Genomic DNA, 15,468 nt, shown 5'->3' on the forward strand with positions numbered 1-15,468 from the left:
CTCCTCGTGAGGCCAGATAAGGATAGAGCTAGCTAACATTCCCGTCAATTGAATCATACCTGTGTATGAACTGAAAATTAATTCGTTCATCGTGAACTCTCGATAAAATTTTCAGTTCAAGACCAGATAGAAGACTCAGTATTGCTTGTAAGTTTTTAAATCTTTTGTATATGAATCATCATTTGTAATAACTGGTTGTTATAAATTGTATTGTTGTTTGTATATTAAAATATATTTTTTTAAAGAGAGAAAATTGTGTGTATCAGTCTTCTTGAAAAAATTAAGCATTTGATACTTATTGGTATAAAATTAACTTCTAAATACAAATTCACATTTCAGACTATTTGAAATCGTAATTAACACATTAAATCAGAAAATAGTTTGAGGTAAATTATAATACGCAACAAAGGTCATGTAAACGTTGTACATTGTAAACTTCACACTCTAATTCATTATCATTATTATTAACTTCAACGTCTTAAAAGTTCAACCTGAGGATGTTATTAATGTTCTACTGCGAAGTCAATATTATTGTACTGTTAAGTTATTCTGAAAACTAAGAGACCTCTTCTGGAATTTTCAAGATGAAAAATTATCATCAATATATTTTAGAAGTGAAAATATTTAAAGTATAATGGTTGTTTCTCTGTCCATTCTTTCCATTAAAGGGAAGAAGAAGACTGATCACAGAATAACCTAATATTGGCCCATAGTAGCACTAAAATGAATGTTATTATTATTATTATTAGAAGCATAATTCATAAATCGTAAGCATATGTAACATTTTTGCTTCTTTGCGAACTAAGTACTTGTAAAGGAAAACAAGTGTACGAAGTTTGAAGATTGAAACTAGCTTGGTGAACATTAGTACCAAACTCTAGGTTATATACCTCACTTAAATATTAATTGAAGTTGTTTTTCAAGTGTATTTGTTATGAGTAAATTTTCACAAAACCAGAGCTTAGAAACCTTGCTAGAGCAAGTCTATAAATAATTATATTTGTATTATTAGCTTCAACTGACGCATATTTTATTTATTCTTATTGTTATTTTTAAGCTCGCGCAAAACTACAGGAGGGTTATCTGTGCTAGTCGTTCCTAATTTAGCAGTTTAAGACCAGAGGAAAGGCATCTAGTCATCACTACTCACCGCCAGCTCTTGGGTTATTGTGTTACCAACTAGTAGTGGGATGGCCGTAACATTATAACGCTCTCACGGCTGAAAGAACAGGCATACTTGATGAGACGGGGATTTGAACACGCGATTTTCCTATTTCTAGTCGAATTTTTTACCCACCCGGTCATACCGGGCCATTTACCTTAGAAATACCACACAGTATCTAGGAAAATTTCCTAACGATCTCGAATCTAAGTATTGTATTTAAAGTAATAAATTATAACATTTTTAGCTTTGGCATGTCTTCTTGCAACATCGTTTTTTTTTTAATTTGAGTAGGATATTGATTACAGTGCAGAAAGAAATTAAGAAATAGACAAATTTTAATATTTTACTTTGACAAGAAAGAACTGTTATTATAAAGTAAGCTCATTGAATCCCATGTCATCTCAGTATATTGTTTTGCTGTTATGATATTTGATGGTTTATCATGTAATCTTGAGGTCAAGCGATTGGTCGTTTATCCTATGTCGTAAATGAACATTTAGTGAATGCGGCTTTATATCATAAGTAATCATAACACGTCAATTTAATATGAAGTGTGGGCACCAAGTGCATCAAGGTGTTACATGCTTAACACCAAAGTTTTTATAATGTTTGAAAGTATCCTTAACCAATCCTCAGAAAGATTTGGTTCAAGAACATGAATCCACTCGATAGGATAAAATGCGTATCCCATGTAAGCTTAATGAAATTTGCATTCAACAAGTAAATAGACCATTTCATTCTTTTAGTTCCTCCCTTTTCAAGTAATGTGTTGACTAGTCCATCACAATGAAAGGAAAACTTTGTATTAATTACGCTGAAGTCAGAGTCAATTGACCAGCACATGACAGCATAAAAGATAGTAGGATTTGATTCATATATAATATCATGTCATATAATGTACAGGCTAGTACATCCACCAGAGCTTATATTTGTTCTGATCCTACTTCTAACACGGCCATGTGCGTTACGTTCATGTAAGAAAATGGCGTTTGGTTTGTCGTTAAAGAATTGTCTTCAAATGCCTTTTTACTTGTACAGCCCTAGGTTGAACATGTCGCATTTGTAGAAAGCACATTTATTTGTACATCTTTCTGGCACCATAAAAATGAAATGTTTTATGTTTTACTGTGAGCGGACCGTGCTTTTTATTCTTCAAGGTGAGTGGAAAGGTTTAATCACTTCCAGTGTACCAGAAATATAATACTTAGAGTTGATTGAACTGTGAACAAAATAAGGTTTCTTGGTTGGTAAACTGTTATTCATTTTATTATAGTTTGAAAAGAAACGAAAGCAAATAGCTGCAAACTCTACTTTTGTTAAAGCATAACTACTTACTGTTGTTTTTATAACATCAATATTTCAAAAATTGGCACATGCGCATTAGTAAGGTTTGCTTAGATAATTCTTTTTATTTAAGAATAGTTTTTTTTTTCTCGAACAAGCAATTCTCATTAAATTTCTAGTATTTCAAAGCCCGCATGAAAATTTGTAAATCCTGAGTTATGGTTTTTTTTATGAGCTGTTGAAGTTCTAAATATGTTTCTTCATTTCAAGAAAAGGGAGTTAGAAACATGTACTACACATAAAGTATCACAGGAGGTATCGTTATAATATTATAAACTTTAATTGTATAGCCTTCATAAGTTTATTGTTTTCGAGATTTATAGGAAATAAATAACTAGAAGCTATGAGCATAGCATAGGTAACTAATGATTATCTCTATATTAATTCAAAATAGATAAAGTCATTTCTAAAGGGAACTTTTTGTTGTCTCAGAGCTGTAAGTTTTATAGCATCATTAGTGGAGGTCTTTAAAAATACAATCGATGTAAGAGCATGAAAAAGAATCATCACAAAGCACAAGCATACAGAAGCGATTACATGGTCGATGCTAGCTAGTCCCTATAATGACTTGTGATCAGTGTAAACGCAGAACTTGCTGGCAAAAACCGGAGAGAACTTTCATATTAAAGTTTGTGTGAGAGTCTAATAAGGCAACCTGAATGTTTTAGAACACGCTAAAAACAAACAATAAAAGAAATACATCATATAACTCTGTTAATTCTTTTACGCATAAAATGACAAAACCAAATTAAAAAACTGTCTGTATTAGTAGTGTTATACATATATCACATATCACTTAAATATGAATGTAAAATATCTCATCATTTATGTAAATATTGTTTAACGGAAGACTGTTGTTTCATTACAAAAGGAACCTCTGAAATTTCATTCAGCCACAAGTGGAGCATATTGATTTCCTCGGACATGTCCCTTTCCTCAGGCTTTGCTTCTTTATTTGAAACTTCACCGCAGGATACCGGCATGCAATCTTTGCTAATGCTTACCAGACAATCTAGAGAAATCAATTTGTACTCCATTGATCCACAGTAGCTCAAACGTTAGGTTTACAACGTATCATCTTTTTTGGTTGTTCGGTGTTATGGTCTTGAATACTTCCTAGTTCTTCTCACTGAGATTATTGCATTTGATATAAAAGTTCATAAACAAAATAATAGTATTTGCGTTTTTTAAATTACATATTTATTACATATCATTACAATCTTTCTGTTTGTGATAATGAGATTGTTAGAATGACAAAAATATTTTAAAAGTCAAAACTTTTGTAGCTGCAGGTACAGACAAATCGATTGACCATTTTATACTTTTTGATGCATCTAATAACTAAGCTGAAGATCGATACATAACACCATGTTGAAATAATCGTTTAATGTTGTTAGTTTCTTAGGGTAAAGCTATACAGTAGGCCCTCTGCACTCTGTCTACTGCTGGGAATCGAACGTTGGATTTTTGTATTGCAAATCCGTAAACGTGTCGCTGATCTACCAGGAGAATAATGTTGTAGCACTTCTGTTATAAATATTAATTCTTTTTCGCTCTTAGAAAGATAGCTATCAAAGATGAAAGTTTGTTTGTTTTGGCTTGATTTGAATTTCGAGCAAGCAAAACTACACAAGGACTATCTACGTAAGCCGTACCTAATCTTGCACCGTAAGATTAAAGGGAAGGCAGCTAGTCATCACCACCCGCCGGCAACTCTTGGGCTACTCTATTATCAACGAATGGTGGGATCAAACGTACTTTATAATGCCCCCACGGTTGAAAGGGCGAGCACGTTTAGTGTTACGGGGATTCGAACCCGCGAACTTTAGATTACGAGTCGAGTGCCTTAGCCACGAAGGTGAAAGAGTATCATACAATTGGTAGGCCAACGTCCTCAGAAGGTACTATAAAAATATACACGTTAAGAATCAACAACAACAGTTTTACCTTAAACATATTTTTACTCACTTTTATTTGTTTTACTACCCAACAAGCCCAAAAATAAGACATTAAGTTGTCACTAAGATACCAAACCAAAAAAAGATCATCCCACTAAAGTGTTCATCTTTCTTCTTGTTGTTTCAATCCATATAACTCTACAACTACGTTATCGCTGACGTCTGTTTAGGCCTATGTGTTTTTGTATGGTGAACTATATCATCACTTAGATGAAATAGCCAGTAGTAATAAAAAAATTACAATCATACAGTAAACGATGTTATCATTTCCCTCGAAGTTATCTTTTCATACAGAAATATAATGTTACCTTAAAAAATTAAGTACAGAGTGAAATAGAAATTACCAGCCAATAAGAGATGAATATTTAATGACTGTCATACGTATCATAGAATAGTCAATGCTTTTTATACTATAGAATCGATGAGCTTAGAATAAAGTGAAGGAGTAAACAACCTCAGTACACATAATATCAAGTTTTATTACACACATTCATAGAATACACTAACTTTCAGTCAAAGAACAACATCATAACAGAATTAATAAAACATATATTGTAAATGTAAAATGATGTACAGACGTCAGTACAAAAAGAATGTAAACATGAATATAGAGAAGATGAGACTAAACATAGTAATCTCTACATGACTTTTCATATTAATATTTAAGGATACACTGTAAAATAAATACTTAGTTTAATATTATTGCAGTTGGAAGATATATATTCTTTGGCAGTTCGTTTACCATAAAATATCATGACTGTGTCAGGGTAAGGATCAATGTTATGCAATTAAGAGCCTACAACATACGTACAAGGAAAACCAAGTGGATTCAAACTAGTCTTGATTATTTCAGACTTTGGCTACGAGGTCGGTCGAATTGATCAATACCTTAACCATTTTGTCTTTGACAGTGTGACATTAAATTTTAATTTTGGAGGTCGTGTAGTGATTATCTGTGTATAGCTGTATCATCCCAATATTCTTATTTGCATTCTTTTTAGCACCGCCTCATTACATAACTCTACTTTTACAAAATGTTTTTTATTACTTGTATTAAAGTAGTACATAATTCCTGGCATTCTTGGACACTCTAAAGTAGAATTTTCTTCTAACAATGATTTGTTAAAGAATGATATTTTTCACGTGCAGAATACTATTTAATTACTTAAGAAGTTTTAAATTCTTGCAAATTATACATTCAATGAATTTCACATACAAACAACAAGTAAAACCCGCTTGAAAAATACCGATAAAGAAGGAAAAACCAAGAAGGACAGTGATACTTTAATAGTACTAGTATTATGTATATGTACGTCTCTTTTCCGTACATAAATTTTATTTTATATAGTTTTTTATTCAAGTTTTATAACATTTTTGTGCATTTTCTTTAAAAGTTGAAATTACACTTTTATTAATTCACAATATTTTGAGGCTAAACACAAGAAATTTTATTATAACAGGAAATTAAAAATTTCTTAGGAAGGTTTTAAATAAACGAAGACGAGTTATTCAAGGCACCTATATGAGACTTGTAACTTACCCATATTCACATGAGATACTGTTTCGTAAAAACTTTTGAAAACTGTGAAATTTGTAAATTAACCTATGCACTAAATATTAAGGAAATTAGCAGTATTTCACTAAAATGTTTTAACTTCGTGACTATGAACATTCCTTCACTAATCGATAATTCTTCCTTTATTTATACTTTGGAGAGGCTAGTAGATCGTGCAGGCAATACTGACCATACCATGGCTTCGTGCACAGACTTGTAATAAGCACATAATTGCCGATGTTCTAAAACAATCAAAGTAATTTGAATATAAACATGTGAGGCTTCTTTTGTTTATCACAGCTATATTTCCGGTAATATTTGTACAACCTCGATTATGTGACGTACGTTTCAAAGCATAAACATAAGACACTTAATGTCGACAAATAACAGCTAACCCTTTCTTGACACAGTTTTGTTCTATGTTTCTCGAGAAAAGTTACTCGCTACTCTGACAGCTATTTACTGTTCTTGTTTAACAGATTGATTCACACAAATAAGTATTTCCCTTATTTATTTCAAACGAAAATGTAATCGTGTATTTTGTCAGATATAATAAATAATTTTTCCTTATTGGAATAATTTCAAGCGTAATATACTAATTTGTAGTTATTGTATCAGTGCACTTATTATGATAATATATAATCATCTAAAGTGCTTAGAGAAAGTTTCTAATAGTTTATTTTATTGTGGATTTTGAAGAAATGAAAGAATTATTTAGGTTTCACTTGATGCTGACTTCTTATTTCTCGTGATCATTAAATTATCTCATAACTGAATTGAAACGTGAGACTAACATGCTCGAGCCTAGAGTAAATCAGCAACCTTAAATGATGTCAACTTACATGTTTATGGCTAATTAGCTTAGAAAAAGTCAAATTTCTAGATTAAACTTTGAGCTAGTTTGCTTGATTGTATTGTATTTAACCACAAGGCTACACAAAGGGCTATCTGTGCTTTGCTCACAGCGGTTAGCGAAATCCCGGTTTCTTGTAGTATAAGTCCACAGATCTACCTCTGTTCCACTAAGGGACTTTAACCAGTTGAATTATTTACTGAAACACGATGAAATTATAAAATTTTAATTGCAACAGCAAGAAATAGAATTTTAGAAATTTAAATTTTTATATTATAATTTGTAGAACATACATTTACTTTTAGAAGCCATAATTTTCAGTAAACATGTGTTTTAAGAGTGCACTAAAAGCACGACATATGTTTTACTAGGCCTAACATGAAGCTAACACTTTTTGGTTAGTCTCTTTTACAGGAAATATAAACCTAACACTTTTGTTTTTTTAAACGTTAATATTGTATTTTCCTGGCCCGGCATGGCCAAGCGTGTTAAGGTGTGCGACTCGTAATCTGAGGGTTGCGGGTTCGCATCCCCGTTGCGCCAAACGTTCTTGTCCTTTCAGCCCTGGGGCGTTATAATGTGACGTTCAATCCCATTATTCGTTGGTAAAATAATAGCCCAATAGTTTGCTGTGGGTGGTGATGACTAGCTGCCTTCCCTCTAGTCTTACACTGCTAAATTAGGGACGGCTAACGCAGATAGCTCTCGAGTAGCTTTGGGCGAAATTCGAAACAAACAAACAAAACAAACAATATTGTATTTTCCTAGATTTGTTGTCCTCAGATGGAAAAGTAGAGGACAAATAAAGGATTGGTAATAACTGTTTTTAAACAAAAGCATGAAAAGCTGTATAAGTTGAGAATGTAGTATTAACTTCTTATCAGATCAACTTACGTATTTCAAGCCAAACTAAAAATCATCCTTACGTCTCTATTTTTAGAGACCAAATGCACTGTTTCATTAGTTGTGTACTCTCGCTAATATTGACATTTTCAGCCATAATAACATACGTATGTTTATTTACATGTTTATTAAACATGCCTACAACTAATATGCTAATTAGGATTATCTTCATATCTTTTCCGTTTCGAATATGTTGAGGTTGTCATTGTCAACACGGATACAGTTACTTGACAAATACCACAAATGAACGAAAACTGTAAGTCATGAGATACTATAAGTTAACTGTTTCTTAAATCTAAATAAAAATAATAATATAATAAAAACTTTAAGCAACTAGACCCTAGATAAAGAATACCAAAAATACTGAAACCAGTATAAAATAATTCGAAAATAAAGGAGCATAAGTCATAATTACTAGATTTTATTGGGTTTATTCAAATGAGGAGGTATGATTTACTTATATTGTATGTGTTATAATATATTTTTATCACCTTTAAGTATTGTTACAAAATACTTTTACAAGATGAATAAAAAACGAGTTAGAATGGTACATAAAACAATTCTTACGTTTTCAAAATATTAGCTGAAGTGAAGTCTGGCTCTTAAACATATTCGTAATGCTGTAATAATGGATATTTATATACTGAGAAAAACTTTTTCCCTATCCTAAAACTTTGAAGGAAACATAATTGTAATAATGAATGGATTTGGCAAAACGTTTGAATGCAAACGTCGTTTAAATTTTGAAATCTGTTCGTGTGTTTTGAATTACATGGTAGCTTTAAGCGTAAGTTGAATATGACATAAAAACCATTGGACGTTAATACCTTCGGTTAAATTGTCATAACTGTGGCAAAAAAGATGAAATCTCTGCTTCCTTCGTGGTTATCGTGTTTATGTAGCTCAAAAGAAAATTTGAAAATAAAAATATATGAAAATGGTATTTTTTTCCGAAAAATTGATTTATATATTTATAAAATATGCACAACAAACTAGGTAGACAATAAGTATAAGCAAAGGATAAAATCATATTTAATATGAGAGTTTTAGTTACTTTCACTTTATAATGAAATCACCTGTCCCTTGTTTAAAGTTCTGTTGGAGGTCCATTTCAAGTATCTTGTTTATAGTTCTGTTGGAGGTCTATGTCATGTATCATGTTTAATGTTCGGTTGGAGGTCTATTTGATGTATCTCGTTTATTGTTCCTTTGGAGGTCCATTTCATGTACCTTGTTTATTGTTCATTTGGAGGTCCATTTCATGTATCTTGCTTATTGTTCTGTTGGAGGTCCATGCCATGTATCTTGTTTATTGTTCTTTTGTAGGTCCATTTTAAAAGCTTTTAAGGTGTATGATGTTAAACTAGTGAAGCAGATCTTTCTGAATAATTTTTAAGTTTATAGAATTTGCATAAAAGTTTCGTTGAAATTTTCATTTGTTAATAAACATGCTGGTTACGCTTCACTCTTTCGTGATCTCAATTTGAAATACAACCGTTTTTAGTCCGCCGTTGGGACAACGGGTGAATCTATTGATTTATAACGCTAAAATCAGGGGATTCGATTCCCCTCGGTAAACACAGCAGATAACTTAATGTGCCTTTACTATAAGGAAACACGCACAAAAGTTCTTGAACAGACGCTAATGTATAAAAAAATAATAAAAGTGAAGCTGCTTCAAGTGTTTTTTTTTTACATCGTAGCATTCATACTACCCCTTGGAGGAGTCAAGATGTTAACTGGAAAGTGTTTCACTAAGTTGATTGAATGCAGATAAGTGTGTGCTAGAAGTTAGGACTAAGATGTTGAACAACGATGCACAAGAGCTGGAAAAACAAGCTGTTATTCAGAACATCTGTAATACGAACAAGATTGCACAGTTTTTTTTCAAAAGCTGAAGTGACTTTTTTAAAAAGACTTAAGTGGCATGGTGATTTGATAAGCCAAAACTCCAGTAATATTGTCGATTCTTCCTTGTTATGGTGATATATCATATTTATAGCTCAACAATAGTTTTAGAGCCTAAAATAAATGAATATTTCGTACTTTAGTAACTCTGATTTTTAACACCAGTGAACAATATAAATTCTACAATCAATAAATTATATCGATTCTAAACTATCTGTACTATGTATGGAGAACTATTATATCATACAGTATGTTATCTTCTTACCACATTTTGTCCTAAGCTGTATCGATTATAGAATTTTTTAACGCATTGTTATCTAAAAGGATTTTCCTGATAGTAAGTTTGTATCTGATGCTTTTAAGCATATTTAAATTAAATTAGGAAAACATTTTTTTTATATGACAACGTTTTTGGAATCTCTTTAAGAATTTCGCTAAACCAATATTTTATATTACAAAGAGTTAACAAGGTAGTAATAGAACGTGCATACTTAATTGTGACAAATTATAGTTCAGACTTCTCAAATTAATAAATATACATATAAATCAGTATGCACGAAAATACCCGAAAGTTGTCTTAGAAAATCAGAGTTGAAAAATTAAAATATATTAATATAATCTGTTACAGATTAAAAGACGCTGTTAGAAGCTCATGTAAAAATCGTATGCACATGTGATTTCTCGTAAAAAAACTTAGGTGAGAATGAATAAAGTAATTTTATTTTTTATTGAAAATCTATTACATTTTACTTGCTTTAATTTGATTATATATATACATCTATTTAACGGAAAAAATTAATATTGGTAATTGTTAAACAATACAGAGACCACTTAATACTCGACGGGCACTCAAAAAACACATTGTCTAGGTCATTCTGAGCATGTGTAAGGGGTCCATTAATAAACAAAGGGCACTCAAAAAACATATTGTCCAAACCATTGTGAACATGTATTTTTATTATGGTTTAACGCAACACCACTTAAACATTCTTATCAGGCATCTCTTATATTCTTGTTTATCATTACACTCGTGCATTGCTCTCCTTGTGAAATCGTCCCTTCCATTATATTGGCCAAAATTTAACCATTATGGCTCAGTTAATGCTATTATTTTTCATAGATTCCACAAAATAAATTTTTACATTAATATATTTTGAAATTTACAATCCAAATAGACCCATACTGTTGCTAATAGCTGGAGCTATGCCTAGTGTTTCCTAAAACACAGTACGAAATCAGTAGAGGCTGAGGCTTGACATCTCTGGAGTTTTTTTCACAACGACTTAACTTACGGAGATTTCTAAGATCTAAGCAGCTGAAAATTCCAGTATTTTACACTCTCATTTCTTCTGTACTGGACCTTGAAGGTGGTGCCATCCTGCGGCAACTATGATAAAGCAGAGGCTGAGCCTCAGGCACAGGTTTCTCTTCAAGAGTGGCGTATATAGGCTTTGGTGGTATTTTTGTGGGTGTAATTAAAGGAGCAGGAGGCGGAGGCGGAAGCTCTTGACTGGACGGGGATAAGGGAGGAACACGAGATACTTGTTTACGTTGAAAACTTGCGAGGTTGTCAGTTTCTTGTGTCATTTTCATCTGAAAAAATAAAAGTCTGTCAAAAATATTCAAGCATTACGACTATGAATAAATTATTGAAACGTCTTATTTTAACCTTTCAGCTTAAATTAACATCACATGAAATATTGAATAACTTCCAAAAACATATAATCAACTACACAAAACATTAATATTATACCACATATGGTTAACAGAAATAAAATATGCTCGAGGTATATTTCTGTTCATTCAAAACAGATAATACTCGTTGGGATTAACTTAAAATTATGAATTTCCAAAGAGAGTCAAAACTTTGCCGAAAATAACGTTAGGTGAATGTAAGGTAGAATATAAGGTAAAATTTTGTTTATTTTTATTTCTGAAAGTTAAACATTGCATGAATATTGCGTGTATTAAAGGCATTGTGAAGTAACATTTAGTGATGTAAGTTCAGCTTTATTGCTAATATTAAGATATAGATGGTGGTGTAGCTTACGTTTACAGCTAACAGGAATCGTAAGCGAAGTTGACAAATATGGTTTCAAATATTTTCTTAGGAAGTTAATTACGTAAAAACCAGGAACACCATTACGGTCTGACGTAGATATTTTGGAATTTTGAGTGGAATTGTGGAAGAAACATCGATAAATGAGTCAGGGGATTGTTAGGTGACATCTAACGTTGTTACATGAAACCTTGAAAAATGACATCAGTTTACTACTACATTTAGCGATACTTGTGTTGTAGGTAAAATTTTACGAAGAACATCAGTTTACGGGTCAGAAAAGTCGTTACATAAATAAAATAATAAAGTCAAAGTTATGATTTGGGGACAATTTTTGGTTGACAGTTAATAACACAGCATAATATTGTAGATTAAGAAAATCATTAGTTGACTCTTACTGATATAGTTTGGGTTGAGAAAGTTGTTAGCTTACATGGGAGAAATAACTTGTTATTATGAACCTGCAAATTTTGGGTAACACATAGAATTAACTGAAATATATTTTTTTAGGAATTACTGTATTCGTTTTTAATGTGTGGGTTATTGGATACTAGACAAACATCATAGTTGAAGCTACGATGTCACTTGCAGATGTTTTAGTTGAAACAGATCCTAACAGAACTCATTTACAAAAACGTATTATAATATATGAAAACAAATGTGGAATCATTAGCACTCAACATGAAATTTTAACCTTCCGTTCAAATTCAGACATGATTTCTACTTTGATTTTCACCTTGTAATTTTGGGTGTGAAGCTTCACTTCAAGTCTGCTTTTATCTTTTTGATAAAACATTCCTGTAAAAATTAGAACATTAAGAATGAGCAGCGAACATCCAACTGCAATGGTAACACTAAGAGCTGTGGAATAAGTGCTCGGTTCAGACAGTTGTGTTGTGCCAGTAGAATAATATGGGTCTACGCCAGGAGTGGTCTCAACCGGAGTAGCAGTCGACGGTCCATCAGGGGTAACAAAAAACAAATTAACGTTGAAAAGAGTAGACACAGTAGAGACTTCGACAGAACGGGAATTGTTTCCCTGTGTTGTAACTACTAAATCAGAAGGTAGAGCTACGACTTCGTCGTATCTTTGTGAGTTATCGTGGCCTTCAAAGAAACTGTGGTGAGGAGACGCACCGGAGCCACTTCGGTGAAGTTTAGGGATTAGGTTGTTCCAAAAAGAGAGTTGGTGGGCACGATAGTGATCACGAATTTTTGGTTTTATCCCTATAAAAAAAAACCAAATATTATATTCTGTTCTTACAGTCGATTAATCAGATATTTATATTCTAATAGACATTAAAAACTATTGGCTACTGCCGATTGTATATGAGATCTTTACATGTGTTTTTTGCATATATACATCTTACAACAACATTTATTAAAAAAAAGTTGTAATTTCTGATTAGAGATTTATCCATACTTTCCAACTAAAAAAAACGTTAATATGGAATTTAAATCCAACTAATAAGTTAACAAAAGTAGTTTGAGGACTATAATTGCAATAATGCTTCTAATTGTGAAAGTCTATAGGTGAAGAAAAAGATATATAAAGCAGCACGCTGGAATCAAAACAATCACCACTGTTTGTTTTTGAATTTCGCGCAAAGCAACACGTGGGCTATCTGCGCTATCCGTCCCTAATTTAGCAGTGCTAGACTAGAGGGAAAGCAGCTAGTCATCATCACCCACCGCCAACTCTTGGATACTCATTTTATGTATCCAAGTCTGAATACATAAACATATGTATACTCAGACGCAGTATACAATTATCCTGACGAATAGTAGGATTGATAGCACATTATAACGCCCTCACAGCTGAAAGAGCGAGCATGTTTGGTGCGACAGGAATTCAAACCCGCAACCCTCAGATTACGAGTCGACCGCCTTAATACATCTGGCCATACCGGGCCAATCATCACTGATTTTGCTCCAATTATTGTTTTTTTTTTCAATGGAAGTAAAGTCATTTCCAGTATCCAAGTATTTATTCCTACACATTCAACTAAATTTCGAAATCATATCACTGCAATGAAAATTGCAAACTTGGTTTCAAACATGCTTGAAAAATTATAAACATTTTATAAACATTGTCATAGACACCGGTGTTTTAATCTGTATGTTAAGACAACAAGCTTAATAAATAACTTTATTTTGGATGAATTCCCCATAGGTTTTACAAACCAAGATTTTATATGCTCGAAAAGACACTATTGTCAGTAACATCGACATTCTTGTCTTTGTTTGATAAACTTAATATCCTTACAAGTTGATGCACCGTATTAAAAAGTAAACTTAAGACATAACTGAAAATCACCTCCAGTTGCTTGTGAGTTACGCTAAGCACACGCACTATAAGATTTTTTTCCTAATTGCTGAATGAAAAGCAGGATTAAAAGATATCTCTGCTGGGTAATCTATTATTCTTGGAATAGTTTATATTACTGAAGTCCCGTCTAAGCTATTTCATCGGAAAAATTAATAAACAATTATTAATTTATGTGGTGTGTTTATGATTTTTATTTGTCCGAAAACTTTTCACAGTTTTCGAACAGTAAAGATTGAATTTAGTAGGCGAAGTCTGGGTGATTCAGAGTACGTTATTATTTATATAGCGTATCGCCCTTTTAAATATAAGTGGTATTAAAATGAACCCAAAAGGCTATTCAAACATGAAAGGGGTTTAAAAGTAGGTCTTCAGGGTTAATAAAATGAAATATGGCATCGGGTTTTGTGCCTTTGGTTCCCACAAAGGTCCGTGGTGTCTCTTTTGAAATCATGTTCATATCCTCACTCACACGTCAGGGGTGCGGTACCGAATGTGGCACATGTGCTCAGGTACCACTGGTGGTTTTTGGATGCGGACCCACTTTGAAGTAGCTTCATAGGTAACCAGGGTAGTGGAACAGCTTCATTAGTACATTGGGCCTTTATGACTAATAAGGAAGGCTTTGAATCCCTGGGCAAAGTGAGGGTATTTCATGTTAATGTTAATAAAATATCCATCTGGTTAAATTTCCCGTCTAAAACTATTTTCAGGTACATTAGATAGCATCTAATATTATCAGTCATATATGTATTTCAAACTGCAGTTTTGTGCTGGAAATAACAAAGACTTTGCTGCTATCGATTTCCTGAACCTACTGTTCTGCTGTCAGTTTTTAAATTCAAGTATAGACAACGTGACAGATTTACTGTTATGTATTTATTTTAATATTGATGTTTGTTTCAGCTATATACATAAAAGGTCATGTAACTTCTACTGTTATGTCTATATGGCGGAATTCCCGCCTATTGTTTGTTTTTTGAATTTCGCACAAAGCTACTCGACGGCTATCTGTGCTAGCCGTCCCTAATTTAGCAGTGTAAGACTAGAGGGAAGGCAGCTAGTCATCACCACCCACCGCCAACTCTTGGGCTACTTTTTTACCAACGAATAGTGGGATTGACCGTAATTTTATAACGCCCTCACGGCTGAAAGGGCGAGCATGTTTGGCGCGACGGGAATGCGAACCCGTGACCCTCAGATTACGAGTCGCACACCTTAACACGCTTGGCCATGCCGGGCCTTCTCGCCTATTTACTAAAGTTGTAGAAGATTCTTGAGTGTAAGAATCAATAATGTATTTGTGTATGTAAATGCCAGTATTGTTATTTTAGCTAAAATCTCGTCTAACACTTATAAAAGGTAACTAACCCAACGTAACAAGAGACAGTATATAT

General features: G+C 32.7%; 1 protein-coding gene across 2 annotated transcripts in view; it reads right to left on the bottom strand.

Moving 5' to 3' along the window:
- Nucleotides 1-10,623: 10,623 nt before the first annotated feature.
- The window catches only part of LOC143245592 (neuroligin-4, X-linked-like), a 135,714-nt gene continuing 130,869 nt past the window's right edge, over nucleotides 10,624-15,468 (bottom strand). For both annotated transcript variants that reach the window (XM_076491958.1, XM_076491952.1), the window contains 2 exons: nucleotides 12,482-12,972; nucleotides 10,624-11,279 (listed from right to left, as the gene is read on the bottom strand). In XM_076491958.1, coding sequence (XP_076348073.1) covers nucleotides 11,019-11,279; nucleotides 12,482-12,972 — 752 coding nt within the window. In that variant the 3' untranslated portion in view covers nucleotides 10,624-11,018. The remainder of the gene's footprint in view (nucleotides 11,280-12,481; nucleotides 12,973-15,468) is intronic.

Source organism: Tachypleus tridentatus, chromosome 1 (assembly GCF_004210375.1).
Source record: "Tachypleus tridentatus isolate NWPU-2018 chromosome 1, ASM421037v1, whole genome shotgun sequence".
In the NCBI taxonomy this organism is placed as follows: Eukaryota; Metazoa; Arthropoda; class Merostomata; order Xiphosura; family Limulidae; genus Tachypleus; species Tachypleus tridentatus.